At 42.9% G+C, this 27,719-nt stretch overlaps 1 protein-coding gene across 7 annotated transcripts in view; it reads left to right on the forward strand.

Annotated features, from left to right (window-relative positions):
- The window catches only part of ST8SIA5 (ST8 alpha-N-acetyl-neuraminide alpha-2,8-sialyltransferase 5), a 77,987-nt gene that overhangs the window by 32,774 nt on the left and 17,494 nt on the right, over positions 1 to 27,719 (forward strand). For 5 of the 7 annotated variants that reach the window (XM_065046894.1, XM_065046893.1, XM_013372000.3 and 2 more), the window contains 3 exons: positions 10,479 to 10,586; positions 23,269 to 23,361; positions 25,774 to 25,860. In XM_065046894.1, the coding sequence (XP_064902966.1) occupies positions 10,479 to 10,586; positions 23,269 to 23,361; positions 25,774 to 25,860 (288 nt within the window). The remainder of the gene's footprint in view (positions 1 to 10,478; positions 10,587 to 23,268; positions 23,362 to 25,773; positions 25,861 to 27,719) is intronic. The other 2 variants (XM_005500412.3, XM_065046896.1) reach the window with 1 other exon arrangement.

Raw genomic sequence — 27,719 nt, forward strand, 5'->3', positions numbered from 1 at the left:
CTACTTCTGTCCATGCAAAGAGCTATTTTTGAATATTTAGCTGAATATCTAGGCTAACTCTGCTTTCTGCACTGTACACAGATCTGTTGCCTCTGTGTGTCCAAGTAACAGTTGGGTTTTGCCAATGCCCTGTGTTCACCAGCTGTGGATCAAAGCCCTTTCATCCAAAAGTGGTTTAAAATTCATGACATTTCTCTCAAAAACATCTCTGTTGTAACCTGCCATCTACTAATTTTATGTCATTTTGACAAAAAAATTAGCTGCTGGCTCTCTATGTGGACAGGCAGGTACGAAGTTCAATCTTATCTGCATTTGTAGAAAGTGAAACCCAGAACCCAATCTTCTTGTTTTGAGTTGTGCCACACCAGTTTCCTACCAAAGCCCCAGCTGTCAGTGATCCAGCCCATGACCACTGACCTCTGTGGCTGGTGTTTCAGATCTCCTGGTAATTCAGTCTTTTATTTATGACCTTGTTGGACTTTTTTGATCGTTCTCATACTTGCTGAATTTGGTTCAAACATAATTGCTGTGCAACGCTTTGGATTTTCTTACTTTTGCTGTGCCTCATTATTACCCTTGATTGATTTTCCGTTTTGTTTCTCATCTTTTAATTCAAGTGTATTCATTGCTCAGCAGTCCATACCTCCTTCAGGCAAATTATAGACTCAAGCTCTAATTTCTTAGAGGCATCCTTGCCCTCCATGGATGCACTTCTTTTGCTTTTCATCAGTCTTGCAGATAGTCACTGTCCTTCCACATCTTCTTTAGTTTGTTAGATCTGTGCTTTAGTTCTCATGATGAAAACCTTAAAAACAATCTCTCTTGCTTGTAGTTTCATGGCACTTTCCATAAGAACAAGTACTGAGGGAATATCACCTACTCATGTGGCCAATACTGGGTACAGACACATTGACCCTAAATCACATTTTGCTCATTGTCTTCAGCACAAGCCCTCAACGCAGCTGGGGTTCTGTGAGTAATTTTAAAATGAAGAATATAGTGCAGTGTAGGGACACTTGAGTTGGTGCTATATATATTAACTTTGGAAACATGAGATGCGAAGCAATTAGCTCAGTCAGATCTCTAATGCTGTGGTGAGATTGCTCATGGTACCCATGCTGTGTCAGGTATCTTTGCACTGAGATACCATCTCAAATGTCAGAATTTCCTGGTATCTTAAAATAATTGGGATTTCCTGTGAGCCTCCATGATTGGGATTTGATTGGCCTTTTTATCTTGAAAAGTTCACCACTTGCCTTATTGTCAACTCATTCTGTTGTAGGTTTTGTGTTGCCCCTAATTACTGTGAATAATAATAATTTAGATATGACTAATTAACAAATATAATTGATACAGATTATCTGTTATTCTGTAGGTTTTTATATTCCAGCCACAGATCAGAAAAGGAAAGATTGTATTGTTTTAAAAGGTATCCTTTGATGTCCTTTATGTCCCAGTCAACACTTCGTCTTGTTTAAGCAGACTAGTTGGATATTGGTGTTAAGTCTATTTTATCTTTCTTGAGAAATTATTTTAGATCAGGCTTTTCAGCTGTTGCATTGTGAATCTCTCATACAGAGTTTATCCCAATTGTGAAATGTGCTGTGCGAAACAAAACCTTTTTTTAATGTTAAATACTGGTTATATCCAGATGCTTCCCACCTGTGTTTCCAATTTTGCTCTTGGTGCTAGTCAAAATATACTCCTCCACCTCTATATTGTTACCATTTCCCTATAACATGTAGAGCTGAGCTTGTCCCTGGTATAATGCTGCATGGCCACAAGTGTGATGTAACCAGACTTGTCCATATCCCACGTCCTCTATATTTTGCTTTTCATGAGACACATATTATTTAGAATCATAGAATCATTTCAGTTGGAAGAGACCCTCAGGATCATTGAGTCCAACTATAACCTAACTCTAGCACCAAACCATGTCCCTAAGAAAGTTGTCTAAACACCTTTTAAACTCCTCCAGGGATGGTGACTCCAGCACTGCCCTGGGCAGCCTGTTCCAATGCCCCACAGCCCTTTCCGGGAAGAATTTTTTCCTAATATCCAATCTAAACCTCCCCTGGCGCAACTTGAGGCCATTTCCTCTTGTCCTATCACTTCTTCCTTGGGAGAAGAGACCAAGGCCCTCCATGCTCCAACCTCCTTTCAGGCAGTTGTAGACAGTGATAAGATCTCCACTCAGGTCCTGTTCTCCAGGATGAACAGCCCCAGTTCCCTCAGCTGCTCCTCGTCATACTTTTGCTCCAGCCCCTCACCAGCTTTGTCACCTCCTCTGCTCTCTCTCTAGTACCTCAATGTTCTTCTTATGATGAGGGACCCAAAACTGAACACAGGATTCAAGGTGGGGCCTCACCAGCGCTGAGTACAGGGGCACAATCACTTCTCTAGTCCTGCTGGCCACACTGTTCCTGATACAAGCCAGGATGCTAGTGGCCTCCAGGCTACCTGGTCACATGCTGTCTCATGTTCAGCCGCTGCCACCAACACCCCCAGGTCCCTCTCTGCCAGTCACTTTCCAGATGCTCTTCCCCGACCCTGTAGCGTTCATGGGGTTGTTGTGACCCAAGTGCAGGACCTGTCACTTGGCCTTGTTGAACCTCAGACAGCTGGCCTCAGCCCAACGATCCAGCCAGTCCAGATTCCTCCGTAGAACCTTCCCACCCTCTAGCACGTCAACACTCCCACTCAACTTGGTGTCATCTGCAAACTTAGTGAGGGTGTACTCGATCTCCTCATCCAGATCATTGATAAAGAGATTAAACAGCACTGGCCCCAATACTGACCTCTGGGGACATCACTCATGACCGGCCAACAACTGGATTTGGCTCCGTTCACCACAACACTTTGGGCCCAGCCCTCCAGCCAGTTCTTTATCCGTTGCAGATACACCACCAAGGTCATGAGCCGCAGCTTCTCCAGATGCTGTGGGACATGGTGTCAAAGCCCTTACTGAAGTCTAGAACACAACATCCACAGCCTTTCCCTCATCTACTGGGTGGGTCACCTTTCTTCCTTTTGCTGTGAATATACCATTCTTGCTCTCCCACGTATTTTCATACATTTTAAAAACCTTTTCTAATGGTCTTCTCCCAGTGCATAAGAAGGTCTTCTCCCCTCCCATAAGAAGGGCAGCATCCTGCTCAAGTCCATGAGCTGACCCCAGAAATGTTTTATTTTTTTTGTGGTGTACCCGGTAGGGTTGTGACCATGGATTCTACACACAAAGAGGCCAACACACACATGGTATTTTTCTTGCATTATAGCACAGGCAAATTGGACCTGCCTGACTACAGGCAGATTTTCCTTTCCTTTCCTTTCCTTTCCTTTCCTTTTCCTTTCCTTTCCTTTCCTTTCCTTTCCTTTCCTTTCCTTTCCTTTCCTTTCCTTTCCTTTCCTTTCCTTTCCTTTCCTTTCCTTTCCTTTCCTTTCCTTTCCTTTCCTTTCCTTTCCTTTCCTTTCCTTTCCTTTCCTTTCCTTTCCTTTCCTTTCCTTTCCTTTCCTTTCCTTTCCTTTCCTTTCCTTTCCTTTCCTTTCCTTTCCTTTCCTTTCCTTTCCTTTCCTTTCCTTTCCTTTCCTTTCCTTTCCTTTCCTTTCCTTTCCTTTCCTTTCCTTTCCTTTCCTTTCCTTTCCTTTCCTTTCCTTTCCTTTCCTTTCCTTTCCTTTCCTTTCCTTTCCTTTCCTTTCCTTTCCTTTCCTTTCCTTTCCTTTCCTTTCCTTTCCTTTCCTTTCCTTTCCTTTCCTTTCCTTTCCTTTCCTTTCCTTTCCTTTCCTTTCCTTCCTCCCTTCCTCCCTTTCCTGTGCTGTGTCTATCTAGATTGTTGTGCCTTGAATATTTCCAGATGGATTTAAGTGCTTGAAGTGATATTAAACTATTCAAGTAAGCATTTGTTTTCCTTTTGTCATCTAACTTCATTGTCTGGCTCTTTTCTCAGTAAAGAGGAGGTTTTGGACACAGAGGCTGGTCTGCCTTGACTCTGCTGCGTGAGGCTTGATCTCAGCATCTTTTTGCTACCCAGTGGATGATTTACCCCTTTTGAACCTCTCTGATACCTTTCAATTGCAATGCAAAAAACTTGCTGTTTCAGGCCTGCACAAAACTCCAAAATTCCTCTTATTTTTATTTCTATGCTTGTCTTCACTCGTGCGGTCTCACACTGGAGACTCCTGATATTCCCCTTTCCTACCCAACCTCCACTTACTCGCTGGTCCATTTTAGTGGGTGTTTTCAGTCACTTTCATCTGCAGATCATTCATGCATACCACTGCTTTAGTTTTATTTTCCATACACCCTGTGGACACAGTGAGTCATAGTTTCCTTATTTTGCAGAAAAAAAAAAAGGAACTGGATCTTCAGCAAGATCAACCATTTGAATTTCCTGTATCTCTGTGACATCCCTGTTAGTAGGCTCAGGGCATTGCTTTCCATTTTCAAAGATCATTTTCATGATTATTTAACACTGAAATCTTCAGTTCCTTCTCTCAAGGGCAGAAGAGTTATGAAATGGGGAAACTGAGGCACAGTGAAAGTGAGTGATTTTGATTTTCCACTGGTTTTAGGAAGAATGGACTGTGTGTCAGAGAAGGACTGTATATGGCATCCGTGTTTGTGTAGTATACAACAGTGTTGTGCAGCACCATGACCAGGACTGTAGTAATAAGATAATAAAATTATTAATGGTATATACAGAATTAATATATATACTATTAGGTTATAATTTAAACAGGAGCCGCAGTCACAGAAGCTGGGGTTGCTGTCATCTCCTAATGGCCTCTTTGCTAGACAGAATGTATCTAGAGGAGGAATGTGGGAACTGCTAGGAAAAAGAGCAGGAAAGGTGACAACAAATAAGAGAGAGAGCTCAGAAAGAAAATTAAGTCTTTTGCCTTGCTCCTGGAGACATTTATATCTTCCTTTCACCGCTTCAAAGGAGGCTATAGACTCCTCTGCATCCCCCTGCTTGACCATCTGTGGTTGGCCAGAAAGCTGAGTCAGATTTTGGCTTAGCTTTGCCATTATAAAATGACATCAGTTTCTATCTGGTTTTGCTTGCTTTTGGGTTTAGTACGCTTCTGGTAGGTGCGGAATGGGGGTAGTGATATCTGCCGCCTTGAAAAATGAGTGGAAATAGCCTGCTGGCTGGGATTAAATTAAATGAGCTTGTGGGTTTTGAGCAATGGGTTGGCACTGGAGTGGTAGGTGCTCTTCAGTGCCCACTCTTCCATGACAGGGGAAGGTCAGGTTGGACATGAGGAAAAGGTTCTTCACCCAGAGAGTGCTGGACAATGGAACAGGCTCACCAAGGAGGTGTCACAGCCCCAAGACCATTCAAGAAGAGACTAGACAACATCCTCAGACACACGATGTGAACTGTGGGGTTGTCCTGTGCCGGGACCGGAGTTGGAGGGAGCTGGGTCTCCTTAGCTTGGAGGAGACTGAGGGGTGACCTCATTAATGTTTACAGATAAATAAAGGGTGAGTGTCAGGAGGATGGAGCCAGGCCCTTCTGCAGACATTCCAACCCGCCTGGACACCTTCCTGTGTAACCTCATCTGGGTGTTCCTGCTCCATGGGGAGATTGCACTGCATGAGCTTTCCAGGGCCCTTCCAACCCCTGACACTCCGTGATTCTGTGATTCTGTGACTCAATCCTTGTGGGTCCTTTTCAACTCAGGAGATTCTATGATTCTCTCCTCGCACCACCTGTGTGATGTCCCTATCACTGTTCAGCCCTCGTCACCCATCGGTGCTGATCACTGTGTCACTTAACCACTCACACCGAACTGTTCTTACGCCTTGAAAGCATGTGGGTCTCTCCTGAATAAATCCTGCTGCACACATGGCCATGTCCTGCTCTCCGATTAGAGCCCGGACAGGACCAACAGCTGTGCTTAACATCTTTTAGGTCCTCTCCATTTATTTGCTGTGGAATAACTTCCTTATAAAAGCCTCACCTTTTTCTCTGAGCTGAATTTTCACCTTGCCTTCACGCTTTAGAAAAGCAACGAGACACCCCTGCGATGAGAGCTCAGTGCGACGGCAGCGCAGACACAAAGCTTCTTGCTGCAATTGATCCACTTGCTCATTCTCGCCTTATAGTTCAAAACCCTCATAATTATTTGACCTCCTCTGCTATTAAAACCTCAGCTTGTGCAGGAGTTGTTTTTCATTTGGATTTTGGCAACAGGCTTTTTTGCTTTCTTCCCGCTGCTTCTTGACAGCTGGTCTTGACAAGCCCTTCAGGATTACTGCTGCTTTGTTAATTTTCTGGGTTTTTTTCATCCCCTCCTGCTATTCTTACATTATGCCAGTGTTTATTTGACCACATGCTGATTCAACATTTACAGTTACCAATTTGGATCAAAATATTGGTCTGACTTCACCTGAAACTCAAGGTCTTTATTGTTAAGACATCCAACGTAACTCAGTTTCTCTAGGGCAAGGCATGACATTGCTCATACTCTTATTTGATAGGGATAAGTCCTCCGATAAATGATGTCCATAAACCCATACGAGGAATTTGCTTACAGTGAATGGGCAAAACAGAGCATCTCTGCACTAGAAGTGTTTCTGGCCATTTAATCTTTTATAAAGTCTTCCGTTATCATCAGCATCACACGTTGGAGAAATGTACTAATTTTAGAAGGAAATAGTATTAGGGCAAATTAAGCAAATGGCAAAGATCCACTATTGGTAATCATAGGTAATGATCCCAGGCTTAAAATTTGCCTTTTTTTCCAACTCTGTGACATGAAGTGTCTAAATGACATGGGAGAGCTCTATGTTTAAGTCATTTCCTCTGCTTTCCCTCCCTTCTTTAATCTTTCCTTACCCTCTTTTTTGTTCTGCTTCTTTTTCTCCACCTTTTTTTTTGTGTTTCCGTCCTGCACGTGCTTTTCTCTTGCAATTCTGACTCACAGAAGCTTAATTTACCTCTTTTTTGTTTACCTGTTTAAATGCAGTTAGTGCCAAGAGTGAACATGTTAGAATTTAACTATCATAATATGCTGGAGAAAGATGTTGAAGGAGCAGTTCATGTGTCTGTTCTGTTCTCTCAGGCTGTTTGTAAGTTTGCCCAAGGAGCTTTAATGAATCCTTAGGACTCACAACTAAGATAATTTAAAAAATATATTTATTTAAAATTGGAATCTCCCAACTCAGGGCTGATTGACACCAATGGTAAAACTCTCAGCAGTCTTGGCAGAAACACAATTAGTTTGGTTAAGTGTTTTTAAATGTCTCATCCTTGATTTCTAACCAGTCCTATTACTATAAACCATTATTCATGGGAGTTGTTCTTACGAGGAAGAGGTTTATGTGACCATCACTCCAGAAAACTTATAAAATTTATAAATATCTGCAGGGCTGGTGTCAAGAGGATGGACCAGACTCTGTTCAGTGGTGCCCAATGACAGGGTGAGGGGCAATGGGCACAGGCTGAAACACAGGAGGTTCCATCTGAATATGAGGAGAAACTTCTTTCCTTTGAGGTGCCAGAGCCTGGCCCAGGCTGCCCAGAGAGGTTGTGGAGTCTCCTTCTCTGAGACGTTGAAACCCACCTGGACACGATCCTGTGTGACCTGCTCTGGTGACCCTGCGTGAGCAGGTGGGTTGGACTGGATGATCTCCAGAGGTCCATCCAACCCCAACCATCCCGTGATTCTGTGGTTCTGTGATTGTGTGAGGATACAATGCACCAGATTGCTCTCAGTCTTGCAGTCCTATGAGCTGTGTGATGTTTCTTCAGTGATATATTTTGTGTAGATATATATATATATCTATGTGTTATTAACCCCCTGAGTACCTGTTTTGTGGAAAAAAAACACTCTGTGATCCCCTTTTCCAGCCTGGCTCAGGATCGGACACTTAGTTCACTCCTGACACTAAGCTCAGCTTGTGACTTTGTACTTTGTCCTTACCATGTAAAAGTGTCATACCCAGACCCTCGCTTCCCGTCGTTAGGTATTTTTGTACCTCAATTGGATCCCCCATCCTGCCATTTCAAAGCTGAGTATTTTAAGCTGTTCATCAGGAGACATTTCTACCATTCCTCAATGTTGGCCTTCCTGATCTCCTCTTGGATCTTACCCAAAATGTTCATGTCCTTTTTTAAACTTGGTGCCTCAGCTGCAGCACACGTTCTCAAAAAAGGCTTGATGAGAGAAGGGCATTAGTCATTTTATAATTTATTTTGCTTTATGGACAGGTTCACCCCCTTCTGCCTTCGATCATTTACTCAGCCTTCCTTCCGTCTGTTACATGTGGAGTGAAGACACACTAAGTGAAAGAGCTTTACTGAATGTTTTAATTCTTTATTTCATCTGCTGGAACATTGGCTGTGCTTCAGGAGGATCACATCTGAAGGACACACTGACACCAGCTATTTATCTAGATTAGTGCTCTCTATTTCAGTCTGCAAGTAAATATCTAAGCCCAAAATATCTAAATTAAAACCAATTACAAAGTACAATTTCATCTTGTTTTCCCCACACTTCTACTCTCTCCCCACATTTATCATTCAGTGCTGCCCTTACCAATTAAAACATATTTTTAAGGTCATGTATGTAGATGTCTTTTACAAAAATATACAGATTCAAAAGAAGCATGTTTCCATACCAGTTATACTGTGGCAAAAAATGTGTTAGACTGTGCTACACGTGAGAGAATCACAAGTGTTTATTTCAACAAACCTAAAAGTGAAGGTGTCTCAGTAAAAGTGAGAATTTTCTCATATTTTCTTCACACCAATGTTCTGCTCGGAGGTTGTACCTTGGGCAGCCTCAGCTGATTAAAAACTGTCAGGGCAATGTAGAAGTTATGTGACTTCCTGAAAAGCCATACCACTGCATTACCCTGTAGCCATTATAACATAACCTATACACCATCCTAATATATGCTTTGGAGCTGTTTAGAGTTACTCCCCTTTTCTGCTGCAGGAAGAAAAGACACCTTATTTTAACATCCCATGTTATTCCTTCTTAATTTCCTATGCTGATAACTGCTGCCAATGAGACTGGAGGATAGATGTGGTCTGAGAGATGCTCCAGTCCTTGTATAACAATAAGCCTGTTGACCCAGAAAGGAATTTCAAGGCTGGAACAGCTCTGCTGTGGGACAGGCTGAGAGAGCTGGGGTGTTCAGCTGGAGAAGAGAAGCTCCAGGGAGACCTTATTGCACCTTTCCGGACTTAAAAGGGGCCTGTGAGAAAGATGGGGACAGACTTTTGGGCAGGGCCTGTTGTGATAGGACAAGGGGTGATGGTTTACAACTAAAGGAGGGAGATTGAGGCTGGACATGAGGAAGAAATTGTTGTTCCTGAGGGTGGTGAGAGCCTGTCCCAGGTTGGCCAGAGAGGTGGTGGATGAACCATCCCTGGAGACATCCCAGGCCAGGCTGGACGGGGCTCTGAGCAACCTGAGCTGGTGAAGATGTCCCTGCTCATGGCAGGGGGGGGGCACTGGGGGAGCTGGGAAGGGCCCTTCAACCCAAACCATTCTGTGATTCTAAAACTAAGGTCTGTTTCTAAAACACGGTCCTGGATGCCGTTTCTTTTGGGCAAAGTGGACTGGCAGATGTCTTTCTGGCTGTCCCTGCACAGCCCAGCCAGAAGGTTAACTTTCAGTATTGGCAGCACCAAATGTTCATGACTCAGCTCCCAGCCTTCTGAAATGATGAAACTGGGGTAAAATGGAGAAGGTTAAAAATAACAATCCTTTCAATTCTTTTTCGTTGACTTCTTAGTTATAGGGAAGATTTGACTTGTGTTGTCAAATGTTTCTTCAGACTCAGCTTTTTTAAATACATGTGAGATTTCTACCCAGCTATAGGTGGAGTTTCCAGAAGACTGCAGGCATCATGGGTCTTGGAATGAATTTGTGTAAGGCTGGAAAACAAGCAGTTGTGATGTTTGTGATATGCATTGCCTTAAAAAATGTCATCTTCCCAAACAGGGAAAGGAAGCAGCGTAGTGTGACTTAGAGAAGTCATCAAATGATAAATCCTTTACTAGAGCAGCCAACAAATCACAGAAAGGACCCAGTGCCACCACATTTAACAGCTACTGTAGAAGTAAAATGGAAGTTTGGAGAGTTTCCTTCTTCGGCCCTGCAGTTTTCCACATGAGTCTCCAGGTTTTTGCACTTGGGTCTCTGGGAATGGAATTTCCACCCTTCTCCATTCCACACATATGTAAATTATTTATGAGCACAGATGATTACTGGCCTTCTGATTTCTTTGGTGAGTCTGGTGTTGCTTTCCTCCAAGGACTTGTAGAGTCCATGGGAATTAAAAATTAAGTGTTTCTACTAGTAAGACGATGTCTTGTGGTTCTCGGTATCTTTTTATTGCTTTTGATGAACATGTCGTAGTCACATTTCTGTGTTAAGAAAAAGGACATGAGAACTCATGCTGATAGACTTAACCTAATGAATGATATCAAATATCAACTGCCTCGTTTTCTTGCTAGAGGGCTGCAGTTTAGCTGGCAGAATGGAGAGGAGTTGGCAAATTGGACCGGCACCTTTAATTTCACGGATGACGGAGCAGTGAAGAGTGGCAGTGACACAGGCATCAGGTACCGACACCCGAGGGGATGACTGCAGAGCTCGCTCTCTCTTTGTATGAACCACAAATATGAGCACAGGCTGCGCGAAAAATGAGATTTGTGGTTTGCTTTGGCTGCTCATTACCACTCCCCATGGCACAGAAGATGCCAGGGATGCCCAAGGGTTGTGCTGTTTTTCCTCTTCAAGGCCTTGGGGGCATTTTGGAATATTCCATAGACATCCATGCAGCACGCAGAAGGTTGACTGCTTATCCTGGCCTCTCCTATTTCTAGTCCCTCACCAGATCTGTGTGTCAATATGTGGGAATGTGGGACTTGGGTGGGAAATGCCTCAACATGACAGTGTGATGCACACAGAGCACACTGGAGAGCTTGGCCCAAATATTTATTTAGAATATAATATGTATTCTGAGAAAACACAGATTATCCATGGCCTAATAGGGAAAAAGTGTTCTATCAAGACAGTAGTATTTCCTTTATTTACACTATTTTGAAAACATGAGAAGCACTGATGTGCCATTGCATGTATTAATTTGTGGCAGGATCCTTTTGACTGACACATATCTGAAGGGTCATGAAGAGCATAGTCAGGAAACTGGCTGTAGTTGTGCCTAAAGGGCTCCATAGCTATCGCTGGCCATCTGCACTAATCTGGGTACAGGCATAGTGTGAATATTTGGGATATCTTACTGGAAACTCAGCTGGAGAGGTTAAAAATCCTGAGTGATGTGTAGTATCAAGTTCAATAAGGAGAAGGGAAATTTTAGGAAGACCATAAGTTAAAGAAAAAATAAAATTAATTAATAGAAGCTTACATTTAATTCCTATGTATAAATAAAACTATTTCTGGATAATTACGTATTTTATTTAAAATATCATCATTTTGGTAACCATACACCACCACAGCTGTGTAGCTGGTAGCATTTCAGTGGTGAGCGGAAGCACAGAGGTTAACCTGCCAAAAATCATCCAGTCTCAGTGAACCACAGAAATGTTGTAGTTCCTGTTGAGGCTCTTTGCTGTAACGTGATCCCATACGAGTGCTACCTACCCACCTCTCAGCTGGTTCAACCGGTTACGTTTCTTGATAAAAAGAATCAGCTTAAGCTGCAGATTTTCACTCAGAGCAAGGGAAAAATGATTTAGTCTATATATGTATGTATGTATCTATCTGTCTACATATCTCTACTTTCGTTGCCCTTTTTTTGTGTATGCATCTATAGTCTGTATATGAAAAGTCTTCAGTTTAGGCACTTGACATCTAAAAGAACCGAATGTGGCACAAAGACAGATTTCTTCTTGAGGACATGGAAGCATTAATAAATATAGATTTCCCCCTCTAGGCACCCTTGACAATTGAACCATCATTGACTTCAGGACAGGGAACCAATACCCTTGACTGCAAAATACATACTATGTGTAAATTTCAAAGGTTATAATATCAATCAAAGATGCAAATTTCAAATCTGTGTCATGTTAATGACTGTGGGGCTGAGTGATGAGTATTTTGAGTTAGAGATAAGTCTATCTGCAACATACATTGCGCATAAGTGCGTTATAGATATTATTTATATATTTGTCTACTTTCTGAAAGCTGAGAATACAGTAAAACAAAAAGAACTGTATAAATGCAAGGTGAGACAAGAGGTGAGAGTATGTGGTGAATAACAGTAGAATTATGTCATAAATTGTTCACTGTTTACCTTTGACCACCTTTCTCACTGTGTTATCACTAGGTGTCTCCTGAGAGTCTTAATCAACACCCAGCTTCAGGCAGTTGATATGAATTGAAAACAAGCCTTCCTCTAATGAATAATTCTTTCCATCAAATGGAAAACTTGCAGGCTACATTTTGCTGACCTGATTTTACTTGTATATATTTACAGGGCTCTAGAGATATGTCTAAAGTGCACAAAACTAATTATATGTCAACTATGAAAGAAAAGAAACACCAGAGTCTCCTGCAAAAAACAGGGTGTTTCAAAAAGATGGACCCAATTTGAAATCACTGTATCTTGCAACCACGAACTCTCCGTGAATGAAACTCTTCCAGTCCATACAGCAGGTAGAAGGAATATAAAGCATTTATAAAAAGTTTACTAAAACATGATAACTTGTTAAACTGTTTTCAGTACTAAATTTTTGTGCAGTTGTAACATGTCGGGTCCATCCTCACAAAACACCCAATGCGATTGACTGTACTCTCCGGTAAATCGTTCTGAGGGTGACACATTGTTGGGCTGTTTCTGCTTTAGCTCCTGCTGCTGCACCCACAGCTGTTGCAGTAGAGCTGTGTTGGGTAGTATATCAGACCAAAATTTTGGAGAGACATAGGTCCTGAAGAAGTGAAGACATGAGAAGGAAACAATGTGGTGTTAGCTGGAGTGGATTTTTGGTCAATTCATGCTGCTGATGTGGGCAGCAGAGCCAAGCAATCCCAAGTGGTCCATGTGCTGAGACATGAAGATGAGATCAAAATCAGAACGGTAGTGAGCAGCCAGAGCCAGTTTGCCAGGAACTTTCATAGTCGTGAATGAAAAACATATCTGGAGAGTATCGCAGCTATTATCTTAAATGTACAGATGTGTTAACTGTCTGGGATGTCACGGCACTGGATCAAACAAGAAATCGGGAAAAGGGGTGTCTCTGAGATATGATGGATGTATGCACTTTTCTGAGGTGACTTGGGGGGGACGTAGAGCTACCAATGAACTGCTTTTAAAGGGCAGAAATGTAAAAGCCAGTCCTCTTCTGTGGAAGATCAAATTTATGGATTTAGGGATGGTTCATGGAAGCACTTCTGTTGGGGTTTTTTTTGTTTGTTGTTTGGTTTGGTTTGGTTTGGTTTGGTTTGGTTTGGTTTGGTTTGGTTTGGTTTGGTTTGGTTTGTTTGTTTGTTTTTTTAAGCAAAAATCTTTAGTTTGAAAGACAGGCATGGAATCTTGGGAAACGGCCCTTGTCTTGGCGGATGGACATTTCTGATGCAATCTGTTATCAAAACCCAGAAAAACTTGTGACACTGTAAGGAGACAAATCTAGCCAAACATTTCAAGATATCCTAGGTAGGTGATCAGCAGGTTCACGATGGTCTCAAACCTGCTCTTCTTCTACAGTGGGTGGTTCTTCACTCTCCCAGTCCCTGCCTTTGCCTTCTACAACTTGGGTAGTGAGGCCACAGCACTTGCCGGTGAAGACTGAGGGAAAAAGGTCATGAAATACCTCAACCTTTTCCATGCCTTGGGCAACCAGGTCTTTTGTTTACTTCCAGAGAGGGTCTGAATTTTCCCTAGTCTCCCTTTCATCGCCAACCTACTTACAGAAGCTTGTCTTGTTGCCCTTGGTGTCCCTGTCCAGATTTAACTTTATCAGGGCTTTAGCTTTCCTAACCTTATTCCTGGATGTTCAGTTTCTCTGGATTTCTCCCAGGCTCCTAGTCCTTGCTTCTACCCTCTGTAGGCTTCCTTTTTGAGCTTGAATTTGCCCAGGACCTCCTTGTTCATCCATGCAGTCCTCCTGGTGTTTCCACCTGACACCCTCTAAGTTGGGATGCATCACTTCTGAGCTTGGAGGAAATGATCCTTGAATATTAACCAGCTCTCTAGGGCTCCTCTTCCCTCCAGGGCTTTGTCCCATGGTGCTCTACCAAGCAGATCACTGAAGAGGCCAAAGTCTGCTCTCCTCAAGTCCAGGGTAGTGAGCTTGATGTGCATCCTCATCACTGCCCTAAGGATCTTGAACTCCACCATTTCATGGTCCCTACAGCCAAGGCTGCCCTTGAGCTTTGCATTCCCCGCCAGCCCCTCCTTGTTGGTGAGAACAAGGTCCAGTATTGGCTCCTCTATCACTTGAAGAAGGAAATTATTGTCAATACATTCCAGAAACCTCCTGGATTGTTTCTGCCCTGACGTGTTGTCCCTTCAACATACTGGGGTGGTCAAACTACCCCATAAGGTCCCAGGCTTGTGGATGTGAGGCTGCTCCTATCTGTTTATGGAAGGCCTCATCTGTTTGATCTTCCTGGTCGGGTTGCCTGCAGCTGACCCCCCCCCACAATGCCAGCAGCCCAGCTCTCTCTTTAGTCCTGACCCTTAAGCTGTTGGCTGGCTCCTCATCCATCTCAGGTGCAGCTTGGTTCACTTTAGCTGGTCACTGACATAGGGGGTAACACCACCCCTCTTCTCCCCTGCCTGTCTTTCCTAAAGGGTCTGTATCCTTCTGTTCCAAGACTTCAGTCACAAGAGACATCTCATCATGTCTCCGTGATACCAGTAGGTGTGCGAGTGTCCCTATCTCCTCTGCTCTGTTAGAATCATAGAACCATTCTGGTTGGAAGTGACCCTCAAGATCATACTTTTTGGAACCAGATAATTTCTGCAGGTCATTTCATAACTCTTGTTAGTGTCTCAAACCCTCAGACCAGAAATATAAAAACTGGATGGAGTAACTCAGAGGAGCTATTACCACATAATGTATATGAAGATGTATGATCATCTTCTCTTGCTTATATATCTATATATTTTTTTTTTACATGACACAGGCTCCCCATAGGGGTGTCACGGCCCCAAGCCTGACAGTATTCAAGAAAAGATTACACAACGTCCTCAGACACTTGGTGTGAAGTTTGGGGTTGTCATATGCAAGGACAGGAGGTGGACTTGATCCTTGTGGGTCCCTTCCAACACAGGACATTCTATAATTATAATGACACATTTTTTCCTAACTACAGCCACATGCTGGAACTTCACGATCAGTTAGCCATCTACAACATCTAGTAACATTAGAGATTGAGATTCTAAAGGATTTGAATGACCTGTTGGGGAATGACCTATTAGACAGCAGTGTAGGGGAAAGGGACCTGGGGGTCCTGGGGACAGCAGGGTGACCAGGAGCCAGCACTGGGCCCTTGTGGCCAGGAAGGCCAATGGTACCTGGGGTGGGTTAGAAGGGGGTGGTCAGTAGGTCAGAGAGGTTCTCCTGCCCCTCTGCTCTGCCCTGGGGAGACCACACCTGGAATCTTGTGTCCAGTTGTGGCCCCTCAGTTCCAGCAGGACAGGGAACTGCTGGAGAGAGTCCAGCGCAGCCACCAAGATGCTGAAGGGAGTGGAGCATCTCCCGTGTGAGGAAAGGCTGAGGGAGCTGGGGCTCTGGAGCTGGACAAGAGGAGACTGAGGGGTGACTCATTCATGTTTACAGATATATAAAGGGTGAGTGTCAGGAGGATGGAGCCAGGCTCTTCTCGGTGACAACCAATGATAGGACAAGGGGTAATGGGTTCAAACTGGAACACAAGAGGTTCCACTTAAGTTTGAGAAGAAACTTTTTCTCAGTAAGGTGGCAGAGCCTGGCCCAGGCTGCCCAGGGAGGTTGTGGAGTCTCCTTCTGTGCAGACATTCCAGCCCGCCTGGACACCTTCCTGTGTAACCTCATCTGGGTGTTCCTGCTCCATGGGGGGATTGCACTGGAGGAGCTTTCCAGGTCCCTTCCAACCCCTGACATTCTGGGATTCTGTGATTCTGTGAACCAGTTATTGCCAGTCACATTGGCATCAGCAGGTGGTAGCCAGGAGGAATGTGAAACATCTTTTTTAATATTTGTTGTCCCAAGGAGGAGATAGTGAAGTAGTTTCATTAACCTGTATAGGAGAAGACTGGTGCTTCTCCAGCCTCCTCCTTTGTGCCCACAGCATCTTCTCTCTCAGTTCAGCCTTTCAGGCTTCATCCTGGTGTGGACAAGTCAGCACAGGCTCCCAAACAGCAGAAACAACACATGCAGCAATGTGACTTTTTTTTGTTCCACAGCCATAGTGAAGTGTGAATTAATCTAAAGGCATCAAACATTTCTGTTTCACTTGCCAAGTCTCAGAGCAGGGGGATCTCATTTAAATTAAATGGTCTCAAGTTGCACCAGGGGATATTTAAATTGGATATTGGGAACAATTTCTTCCTGGAAAGGGCTGTTGGGCATTGGAACAGGCTGCCCAGGGCAGTGGTGGAGTCACCATCCCCGGAGGGGTTTAAAAGACATGTAGATGAGGTTCTTAGGGACATGGGTTAGTGGTGACAGTGTTGGGTTGACGGTTGGACTTGATCTTGAAAGTCTCTTCCAACCAAAATAATTCTGTGATTCCAACAACAGTATGTTCACAGGTGTTTCGCGAGGTGTAGTATGGAAAGTCATTACGATTTCTGTCAACTTCAGATGCTGTTTTTGTTTGTGGTGGCAATTGTGTAGTCTAGGCAGTGTCTATGAGAGCAGAGCCCAGGGTCTCTGTCCTTACCTGCCATGGACTTACCTGTCAATCAACCTCTACATCTAGATGAGTTTCCCAGAGCCCCTATAACCATGATATGTTCCACCTCAGCAGTATTTTTGCTACAAGGGTCTGAAGATCCCATGCTGGCCCTGCCAGATGATCTTGAGTTCCCGTGTGCTTTGAATAGTGTGTGCTGGAACCCATGAAAGGCTCAGAGTGGTGAAGGTGAATTTAGACCGAGCCTGGCCATGGATCTGCCCATCCTGAGGAGTGCAGGCACCGCTAATTGAACAGTTCTTTTAATAAGGGCTTAGTAGGAGCCTGCAGGGCTTGGTTCATTTATTCTCATTTCTTAGTCACTGGATGATGTATATTTTTTGAAAGATCTTTGTTTTTCCTGCAGGGTAGGTGGAATCCTTCCCACAGCACCCTGCTCTCCTGCAGCACAAGCGCTGCAGCCTCACTGCAAACAGTGCAGAACCGGCAATGCAGGAGCGAGCAAACGAGAAGGCATTTTTATGCAGGAGAAAATGGTCTTGTTTAAAAGACGCCTGACAGTTACACACAATTATATTTTAAAACCTTTGTTCAGCATATCAGACAAACCAGTACCTCAAACCAAGTGTCACTTGAAGGCAGGATTGAAGTCTCAGGCTTTTTAATTCACGTAGCATGATCAAGAAAAGCCGACTTTTGATCAAAGCAGGAGCAGCCCAGCTGAGGATGATCAAAGACGTAAGAGTTAGATGGGGTACTGGGAAGCCAAATCTGTCTCTCACTAGTGAGTTCAGCAAGCTGCTCAGCTGGAAGTGAGGTTGTGATGGGAGACATGAAGGTTATAAAAGAAGAAAGTCTCAATTAATCAAAAATGGAAAATTACAGAGTGAATAGCATCTCATTTCTGGTCATTCAGTACCGAGAGAAAAAAAAAAACCCAAGAGTCCTCTCTGAGCACTTGCAGCTTGTGTGGTGTCCGGGTACAGGATGTGATCCAGGAAAAATGTAGATTAGAAAGCTACAATTGACCTGAAGGGACAAAGAGCAGTGGGATGTGTTTAGTGCCTGGTACCTGGAAAAATGAGACCCCATGTGCAACTGTGTGCTTTGTTGTGATTCAGTTGTCATTGTGTTCCCTGTGGTAAAGAATAATGACTTCCTCTGTTGGTTTTCCTGTAGACTGGTGACCTTTGAGGGATAAATGTTATTTAGATTTCAGAAGGGGAAGTGAAGGCAAGCACGGAGACAACATTCTGGTGATGAAATAGATCAACTCTTTTTTATAGATATAAACCATAGAATCATTGAATCATTTTGGTTGGAAGAGACCCTCAAGGTCATCAAGTACAACCATAACCTACCATAGTCACTAAACCATGTCCCTAAGAACATTATCTCCACATCTGTTAAAACCCTCCAGGGATGGTGAAACTGTAATTCTTCTAAAGCTGAAACATGGTACTTTTCCTGTAGCAAAAGGAGTAGCATAGTCAGCTGTGTCACTTGTCACTAATCAAGAGTATAAATCAAACTAAACTGCCCTACACTTTTTCTTCTTAGCTGAATATCAGACTGAGGAAGATGATGGGGAGGACAGTTTCCATTTGTGCTAATTTAGCTTTTGACAGGCAAATATATCTTTGTTCACAGGAAACTACGTGGCTCAGAGTGGGAGTTAATAGGCAGAATCAATACTTGGAGCCCAGGGAGTGGGTGAGACTGATGCTTCCTCTGGGAGAGCATGGGGGGCTGGTCTCCAAGCACTCACAGCAGAACCATTACTGGAGGGAGTCCAGTGGAGGGACACAAAGATACTGAGGGGTCTGGAGCTTCTTTCTGATGAGAAGAGACTGAGAGAGCTGGGGCTGTTCAGCTGGAGAAGAGAAGCTGAGAAGGATCTCATCAATGTGATAAATATCTCCAGGGTGGGTGTCAAGAGGATGGACCAGACTCTGTTCAGTGGTGCCCAATGACAGGGTGAGGGACAATGGGCACAGACTGAAGCACAGGAGGTTCCATGTGAACATGAGGAGAAACTTCTTTCCTTTGAGGTGCCAGAGCCTGGCCCAGGCTGCCCAGAGAGGTTGTGGAGTCTCCTTCTCTGAGACATTCCAACCCGCCTGCACACGATCCTGTGTGATCTGCTCTGGTGACCCTGCTTGAGCAGGTGGGTTGGACTGGATGATCTCCAGAGGTCCCTTCAACCCCAACGAGCCTGTGATTCTGTCATTCTGTGACCAGACCCTTCTGAGTGGAGGAACTGGGTTTAAAACACATCTGTGGGGCAAGAGAGAACCCATGTTACTTGTGCTAGAGCCCGGTGTCGTCCAAAAGCTGTATTGTGGGAAAGTACACTGTGCACTTCTGTGAGAAGAGGTTGGCTGGTGCCCCAAGCAGCTGCCTTTGCTAAATTGTCTCAGTGTCTGTAGCAGGATGGGGATCACTGGGAAACAAATAAATAGCATGAACATGCTAGCTAGACATGAGGAAGAAACTTTTTACACTGAGGGTAGTGAGAGCCTGTCCCAGGTTGGCCAGAGAGGTGGTGGATGAACCATCCCTAGAGACATCCCAGGCCAGGCTGGACGGGGCTCTGAGCAACCTGAGCTGGTGAAGATGTCCCTGCTCATGGCAGGGGGGGAACTGGAGGAGCTGGGAACATCCCTTCAACCCAAACTGTTCCTTGATTGTGTGATTGTCCCAGCAGAAAGAGAGAATTTTATTTATTTGTTTGTTTGTTTGTTTGTTTGTTTATTTATTTTAGTCTATTGACCAGATACTGTCTTGCCAAGTCCTTAATGTTGTTCATTGTAGTATCATTAATACTTGCAACCTAAGTGCATCAGTGGCATTTACACTAATGAGGCTTTAGTGTCTGACTGCTTGCTTCAGATGTGGTTCAGGGCTTATGAATGACAGCCCACATAATGATTATTCAGCATCTCAGGCAGGATGAGTTCATTTTTATCGAGCTGACCCCATGGCCAATAGCATCTTCTCCCCACTTGGTGCAGAAGTGACACCACTGTTGGTGTCCCCTGCCTTTGCTGCAGGAGACATGTAGGTGTCCCACCGGCAGAGTGTCAACCGACCTGTGTCACAGGTCCTCCAAGGTGCCCAACGGTGAATTTGCTACTCCCAGTGACTCTACTGTAAAAATTGGAGCTTAAGGGAGTGGGGCATCTCCCTTATGAGGAAAGGCTTGAGGCAGCTGGGTCTCTTTAGCTTGGAGGAGACTGAGGGGTGACCTCATTAATATTTATAAATATGTATAGGGTGAGTGTCAGGAGGATGGAGCCAGGCTCTTCTCGGTGACAACCAGTGATAGGACAAGGGGCAATGGGTACAAACTGGAACACAGGAGGTTCCACTGAAAGATGAGAAGAAACTTGTTGGGGGTGAGGGTGGCAGAGCCTGGCCCAGGCTGCCCAGGGGGTTGTGGAGTCTCCTTCTCTGCAGACATTCCAACCCGCCTGGACACCTTCCTGTGTAACCTCATCTGGGTGTTCCTGCTCCATGGGGGGATTGTACTGGATGAGCTTTCCAGGTCCCTTCCAACCCCTGACATTCTGGGATTCTGTGACTGTGGGAGTCGGTGACTTTCAGGGCAACCCTGTGCTTTTCCAAGCTGTAGGCTGACAGAATAACTCTGCTGCAAACACAATGCTGCCTCATGAATTTCCTTTCTGATCCAGAAAGTGGTATATTTTTTACTTAATCCTTTCCTTCTTGCCCTTCTGCCTCTTTGGTAAAGCATCCTTTGCCATTTCCATTTTTCATTTGTGGATTGGGTAAACAGGCACTGATTAAGGGGAATGGTTTGGTCTTGGGGATTTTCACCCCTGTTCCATAAAATGATGTGTTTGTCTCTAGTGCTAAGGGGCTGAAAGCAGCTCTCCCCTGCTGTGATGTTCCCACATGATAACACGTGCTGTTTGACATTCAGTTCTCTGACTTAGCAGCAGAGCTAGAACTGCACAGGAAAGATAAAAATACCCGTGAATTTAGATTTTTGCCATTCTTAAGGCACATGCATGGTACTGAAATCCAATGTTAGGTGACAGTTGAGGATGAGGCTCATGACCATTGCTATCCGCCTTCTTCCAGAGAGGTAGGAGTGGTATGTAACATGCTGAGTGTTGTGTGGGGATGTATATCTGCGTCTGGCTATTGTGTGGAACATACACATTCGTAGTCTCAGTCTCATCTGACTCAAAGAAGCAAAGTAAAGAATGGATAGCGCAAAATACAGAAAGAAAAAGGACTGCTGCAGAAGGATGAAAAAACTGGACTGGTGGCCAGAGGGGACTCCTTCACCCCTGTATTCTGTGACCAGTAATAAATCCTGTGGTGTTGTCTTCACAGAGAGAGAAGTCAGTTAAATTTGGGAGATTTACATCCCCTCAGGGCTTTGACCTGGTGCAGCCAGGTGAGCTCGTGATCCAGTTGCAGCTGGAAGAGGTTTTGAAATACACAAGTGGCTCAGCTCCAGCTCAACAAGCCAAGGATGCAGGAGATGTGCCGGTGTAATTGATTTCAGCTGCTCTTTAAAAAGGCTGAATGTCCAGGTAAATGGTTGAGTTGGAAGGAGAGCCCAAGCCTTTGGGTCAGAGACCAGACGAAGGTTCATATCACATTAAATCTCCCATCTGGTGTCTGAGGAAGTATTTTCACAGGTTTGTCACTGATTGTGAAGCACTTTAAATGCATAATTTCCTCTAAAAACCCATGAAAATATATTTGTTGCCTTGAAGACTGTGCAAACATGTTTCCAAATAGTCACATTATTTTTTTAAAGACTGCCGAGCTATTGATTTTTTTCTGACAGTAATCAATTTACTTCTTTATTAGGAATTTGTGATGTTACTCTAGGCATGGCTTTCTTTTCAGTCTCAAGGTTTGTGCCTCTCACTGGATCACAGAAATGATTGGTCTGGGATTTGGCAAAGCTGAGGTGATGAAAACCTCAGGGAGAGGTGAAGGAAACACTTCTTAAAGCAGCATTTGACAGCATAGAACCATTCCCAGTTGGCAGCAGATTGCTCTGGGAGGCTCTTGGGCTTTTTCCAGTCACATGCTATAGTCTCTTTCTCCCTTCTATGGGTTTCTCTCTTTCCCACTTTATCAGATCGATCTCTGTATGTGCTTAAATAACAAAATTCAGAAGCCTTTGGCTTTTAGGTGCTTCTGGCCTTTGGAGGCACTTTTGAAGACATCTGAAGATGTTTTCTGGACACTCTCACCTCACACAGTTTCCCTGGGAGGTCTGAGCGCTTAGTGCTTCTCCAGAACAGATCAAACTTTGGATGCCCCCAGATTTTGGTATTAACTATAAACATGAACTACTAAGAACACTAACAAGGCTTTTCTACTGAAGTATTATTTATTCAGAACTGAACAAACTTTCGAGTCAAACATGAACGTTGATGTTATTTTAAAATACACAAAACCAAAACATTGCATTTCCAATGATGATTTAAATAAAGTACTTCCAGGAAACTTGTGTTTTCCTTTCATATTGAAAATTCAGAAGATAACTTGGAGTTACAGCCTCATGCATTCTGCGATTTTAAAGGAACCACCAAAACAAATTGCTCCAGCCTTTGTCATAATACTTACTCCTCCAGGTCATCTGCTGGTATTTCTTCATTATGCTCAAGACTACTGTATGGCTATGAGCAGTTATTAGGTGCTAGGTTTTAATACAGACTTCTAATGATAAATACAAAGCTTGGTTTAAACCCTAAAATACTTTTTGTCATTTCAATACTGTCTCATTGAATACCCTGGACAACCTGGGCTTTCTCTGGCCTGTAAACATGAGCAGCTACTACTGTGTTTTGTTTCCCTTTCACTGCAGTCTGATGGTTAAAGCAAAGGAATATAATGAAAGAAAAAGTAAACATTTATGTCTATATTTTAATTCAAAATAGCACTGCCACTTGTGATGTGTCTGAGCATTCAAACCCATTTGTTGTGAAAAACATCTCTTTTTTTTTGGAGAGGAAAATTTGGATATACCAGATGCATCCTCCAGCACTTTGCTTTCCAACTCAGAGCAAAATTCAAGAAACTCTTTTTAAACTCGCAGCACATTCAGGCACCCAGAGCATGGGAACAGCATTCCTCAAGTTATCAGAGCTTTTTCCCTGACTTTCAGCACTTGCTGACTGCTGGTAAAGGGACCTGGTCCTTGTTCATGCCTACAAGGTAGATGAACTCTTGTGGGAATGGAAAAACTGGGCATAGGTGGCAGTTCTACAATCAACAACTACATCTGTGTTTTCCTGTGAAGTTATAACCTGCCTATGGGCCAGACTAAGTGTAGCCTTAAGTTAGGCAGAAATCACAAATGACAATTTAAGCAAATTTCTGTTGATGTGTAAGACAAGCATTCTAGTCTAAAGCTTATTTATCATATTTTTTCTTGTTCTTTTTCAGGTATTTTGAATTTTACGAAGGACCTTTGGAGTACAACTCTACCAAATGCCTGGAACTGCGGCAGGACATCATTGCTGTGAAGGTTTTATCCATGTAAGTATGAATGAATGAATGAATCTTTTTATTAAAAAAGATTACTTTTCAGGCAGGATAAGAATTATAACCCACAATAAGCTTGCCAAAGATGCAAGGTTCAAGAGATCCCATAGGTAGGGATGTCATCAGGGATTCCTGAGGTTCTTTTTTATACTCATGTAGTGACATTTGAATTTCATCTGAGGTCCATTTGAAAAAACTGGGGGCTTTTCATATAGATGGAGGCATTTTAGTCAGTGTTTGGAATTAAATGCAGTGTTTGTAATATTGTTTGTAATATTATTTTTAGTATTATATTCCAAGTCCTCTCCTCAGGGTAACTGAAGAGCAATAACAACCAGATTGACTCATAGCAAGTGTCCGTCTATCTTAAGGCTCTGTCATTGACAGTGGCCATTAGTGAAAGGTAACAAATGAAGGGAAAAAGCTTATTCCTTCCTAATAACAAATACTGGTGTGAGCACTTGATGAGTGGTGTATGGTCACTAGACTACAGTAACCAGAGTGGACTATAGACCCCTCTGTTAGTTTGTTTAAATCTTTTCTGAGCCCATTGGTACTTTAGACCTCCTCAATTATACACGAGTTTCACAAGTTAATAACACTCAGTGAAAAGTAGGAAAACATGATTCTGAGAAACAATAGATTCTCTTTTGTGGTCCTGTATGTACCTCAGTAAAATAGTGACTTGAATGAGATGTATCCATGAGATGGAATCAGGCAAAAAGGTGAGGTGAACTCAAAGGACAGAGCAAAGCAGGATTTTTTGTGTTACCCTTTTGTGTTTTCAGCATTGCACTGAATTTAGGTGCTTAGATTGTGCCTAATCCCTTGCCATATCTAAAACCTGTCGTTTAGTAATCTTACTGACAATTCACGAGGCTTATTAAGGTCTGTAAAGTGCACTGACAATCTCAAACGAAAGTGCAGCTGTACAAGTGCACACCGTTAAGCAACCAAGCCTAGAACAAATACAATTTTGAGCATGTCTCCACTGCTCGCTTTGTACACAGAAAAATGTGGGTTATGTCCTTGTCTCCTGTACTTGGTACTGTGTGAAGGATGCACGAGTAACAACTTCGCTCTGCTTGCTGACTCGCGGTGCTTAAAAATAAATAGAAGGGGTGAGAACGCGACACTTCTGCCGATGTTCTGCTGAAGATGGGGAGTTTCAAATTGCTTTTCTGCACACTTGTCAGATGGTACAGAGAGTTACTAATTTCTTACCATCTTATCCGATGGTATGTAGAAGGTAGTGGACTCCTGCTTAGCTGGATAAAGTTAGCCTTATTTTTACAATAGATGCTGTTTGTCATTAAGCTCTTTAATTATTTCCTGATGTGCTTGCTCCTAACATGCTACATTTCCTAATTCAGCCCTTATAGTAATGGAATATTTCCAAGCCAATGTGCTCTGGTGGGCTGCATAAAGTACAATGTGACCTAATTCCTTCCTGTAACTTCCACAGCCTGGGAAATCCTAAATTCTACTCACTTTAAATATGTAATTATCTTAAAAATCTTTGCTTTATTCAAACATTCAAAGCCCTCAAGCCTGGATAGAACTCATTAAGACCCATCAATCTTGAAAAAAATCTCAGTCTTCAACATATCCTAAGCAGATTATGACATTGGTCCCTTGCTCTAGGTTTTTGCAAGGACTTCATGATCTCTGTTGTCCAAATACAGAAGAATATTTATGAACTCTAAGGTAGAAGTGTTTGGCATCGATGATAGGACCAAAAATGTGTCATCCTGTGTCAGCCTAGTGGAAGTTAGAGTGTCATTTTTTGATATAACTAAAAGTAGATTTATTAACAGAGAGGGAAGGAGAGATCCTTATGTAAAGAGCATTTCATGTCCTTTTACCATCACAGATGCTTATCCATACACATACGCTGTTGCAGTTTATAAAATGGATTTACCAACAGTGCTGTTCTGTAGGATCTCACAGATTAAAATAACCTCCCCAAAATATAATGGTAGTTGGTCAAATTAACAGAAATATCCTCTTTTCCAATAACCCCTCTGCTGGGTCCTTCTGCTAGGTGCAAATTTCTCCCCCAGAGCCGCTGTAGTTGCCAGACGCTCATTAGTTTCCCAGCAGACTGTGGACAGACTTTGGTACAGCAGATTGTTCTTGATATTGCATTTTTATCCTGAATAAATGGAGAATGTCTATCAGGGAATAAAAATCCGTCCAAAACATTTGAAGATCTCCATTGGTACCTGGGTATACATAGCTTAAGAGTTGCTATGTCTGAAGACAAAAAGAAGTAAAAATAATAATGGATAGACTGGTTTGCCTTGTGAAAAGCCTGCTGCATGGTGCCCTGCCTGCAGCTGATTTAGGAAACTAAGTCTTCTTAATAAAGTTAATTTTTATTTTCTTTCTTTTTTTATCTTTTAGGGTGAAACAAACAGAATTGTTTGAGAGGTGGAAGAACCTACAGATGTGCAAATGGGAGATGAATGTCACAGAAGCTAATTTATTCAAGTAAGAACGGTCCACATGGATGAGACCGAGTGAGATTTACATTTAGCTTGAGTTTAGCTTCCTGTAGAGAGATCAGACCTTCAAATGGATAGCAAGAGTAAGCATTATAACACTGTTACTGTTGGAATACCATCCTTTTGAAGAAATACGGACTTTATTTCTGCTTTACAAAAGTCAACATCAAAAGGGAAAGAGAGCTTTTCTGGCATGTGGGGCAGTCTTCCAGGAAGGGCAGGGAATTTGGTGTGGGAAAGACGTTTCCAGGTATGATTCAGTCAGATGTATAAATAAACCCAAGATTTAATGGCTACATCTAATACATCAACCTAAGTCTCTGGTCGTATAAAATGTTAACACCACAGGTGACACTGCAAATTTGGCCTATAAAACACTGAAACTGCATTTTTCCTGTGGTGTTATTAGTTGCTATCTTATTTATCAATTCCTCTTTTTTTTTTTAATGGCTCCTCAGCTATCACTCCCTCCTTATCTATATATTTTCTCTGGTGTTTGTAGACGTCTGCAGTTTGTGTCTGTACTACTCCGTCTTTCTTTGTGTGACTTCCCCTTCTCTGAAGGTCGCCCATGGCCCTCTCAAGATACAACTTTAGAAATTCATCTTGCAAAGGCAATAGCAGAATGAAGCCAAAAGAATATTTGAGTGTTGTATATTGGTATACTCGAGGGCCATATTTCTGTACGTCTATGGAAAACACAATATTTCAGAGTAAGCGGAATAGAGACTGGTTAGGTCCATAAGTCACATGGTTTGGAGTTGTTGTTTAGAATAAGACCCCACATCTCTCTCCCAAATTCCCTTATATGATTCCAGCAAATGGCTGTCACGAGTTAATGAGGAAATGTGAGAATGCATGTGCTGAGTTAAGTCATTAACATCTTTAAAAATAACTAATTGTTAGTCCCAGGCTCATAGCAGTTTTTTCCAATGTGAGCTGCACACATAAGTTTTTTAGGGCTTTTTTGTTCTATTTTTTTTTCCTGGAAATTACTTGATGGGCAATTATCAGAGCCTGTTTTGAAGACAAGAGCCATTAAGGATTAGAGTTTACTATCTTAAAGACTAGTTGGAGTAAGAGAACTAATCATAGAATCATTTTGGTTGGAAGAGGTTGTTAAGGTCATTGAGTCCAACCATAACATAAACCTAGCACTAAACCACATCACTGGCTGTACCTGCCTGACTGAAATATCACCGCTTAAAAAGCTCCAACTGGCACCTAGATGTAATCTGGCTTTTGTTAGCTGGTTCCAGGAACAATAATCATGCTAGCAATGAAAAAAAGCAAAAAAAAAAATAAAAAATTAAAAATCTGTTGCTTCAATTTTTGTCTTGTAGGACACAGGTTTCAGCGTGTGATTGTTTGGGGAGGCTGTGGTCCCATAAAAGCAGAGCAAAGTGTCTGAGTTTGGACATAGAGTAGCATGAGGTTAAAATGAGGTGGTTCAGCAACAGTGGGTTGTGGGATTTTAAGCTTTGTCAGTTCTGGGCCACCAGGTGAGTTGGGGAGAATCCAGCAAAAGTTGAACAACAGCTGTGTAAACAGCAGGGGGGGAGGAAGCACAAAAGGCACACTAGCTGTTGTATCTGGAAATGGAAGAAAATAATTACCTGGTCCATCTTCCTCTGTCGGATACAGGATGTTGATATTAAGGAACCTGCCTCTGGAAAAACAGTTGGACATTAGATGAAAAACAACTCTTTGCTTCCCTTAATGCAGAACTAATGAAGAGGGTTTTTCCGTATCTCAATTAAATCCCACTACCTACTTGTGATTATTTAATGATTTTTTAATTAGAAATAATTTGTTGACTTAGGCTCAATTGCTGCCTTGGTCTGA

The sequence above is a fragment of the Columba livia genome, chromosome Z (genome assembly GCF_036013475.1).
Source record: "Columba livia isolate bColLiv1 breed racing homer chromosome Z, bColLiv1.pat.W.v2, whole genome shotgun sequence".
Classification (NCBI taxonomy): Eukaryota; Metazoa; Chordata; class Aves; order Columbiformes; family Columbidae; genus Columba; species Columba livia.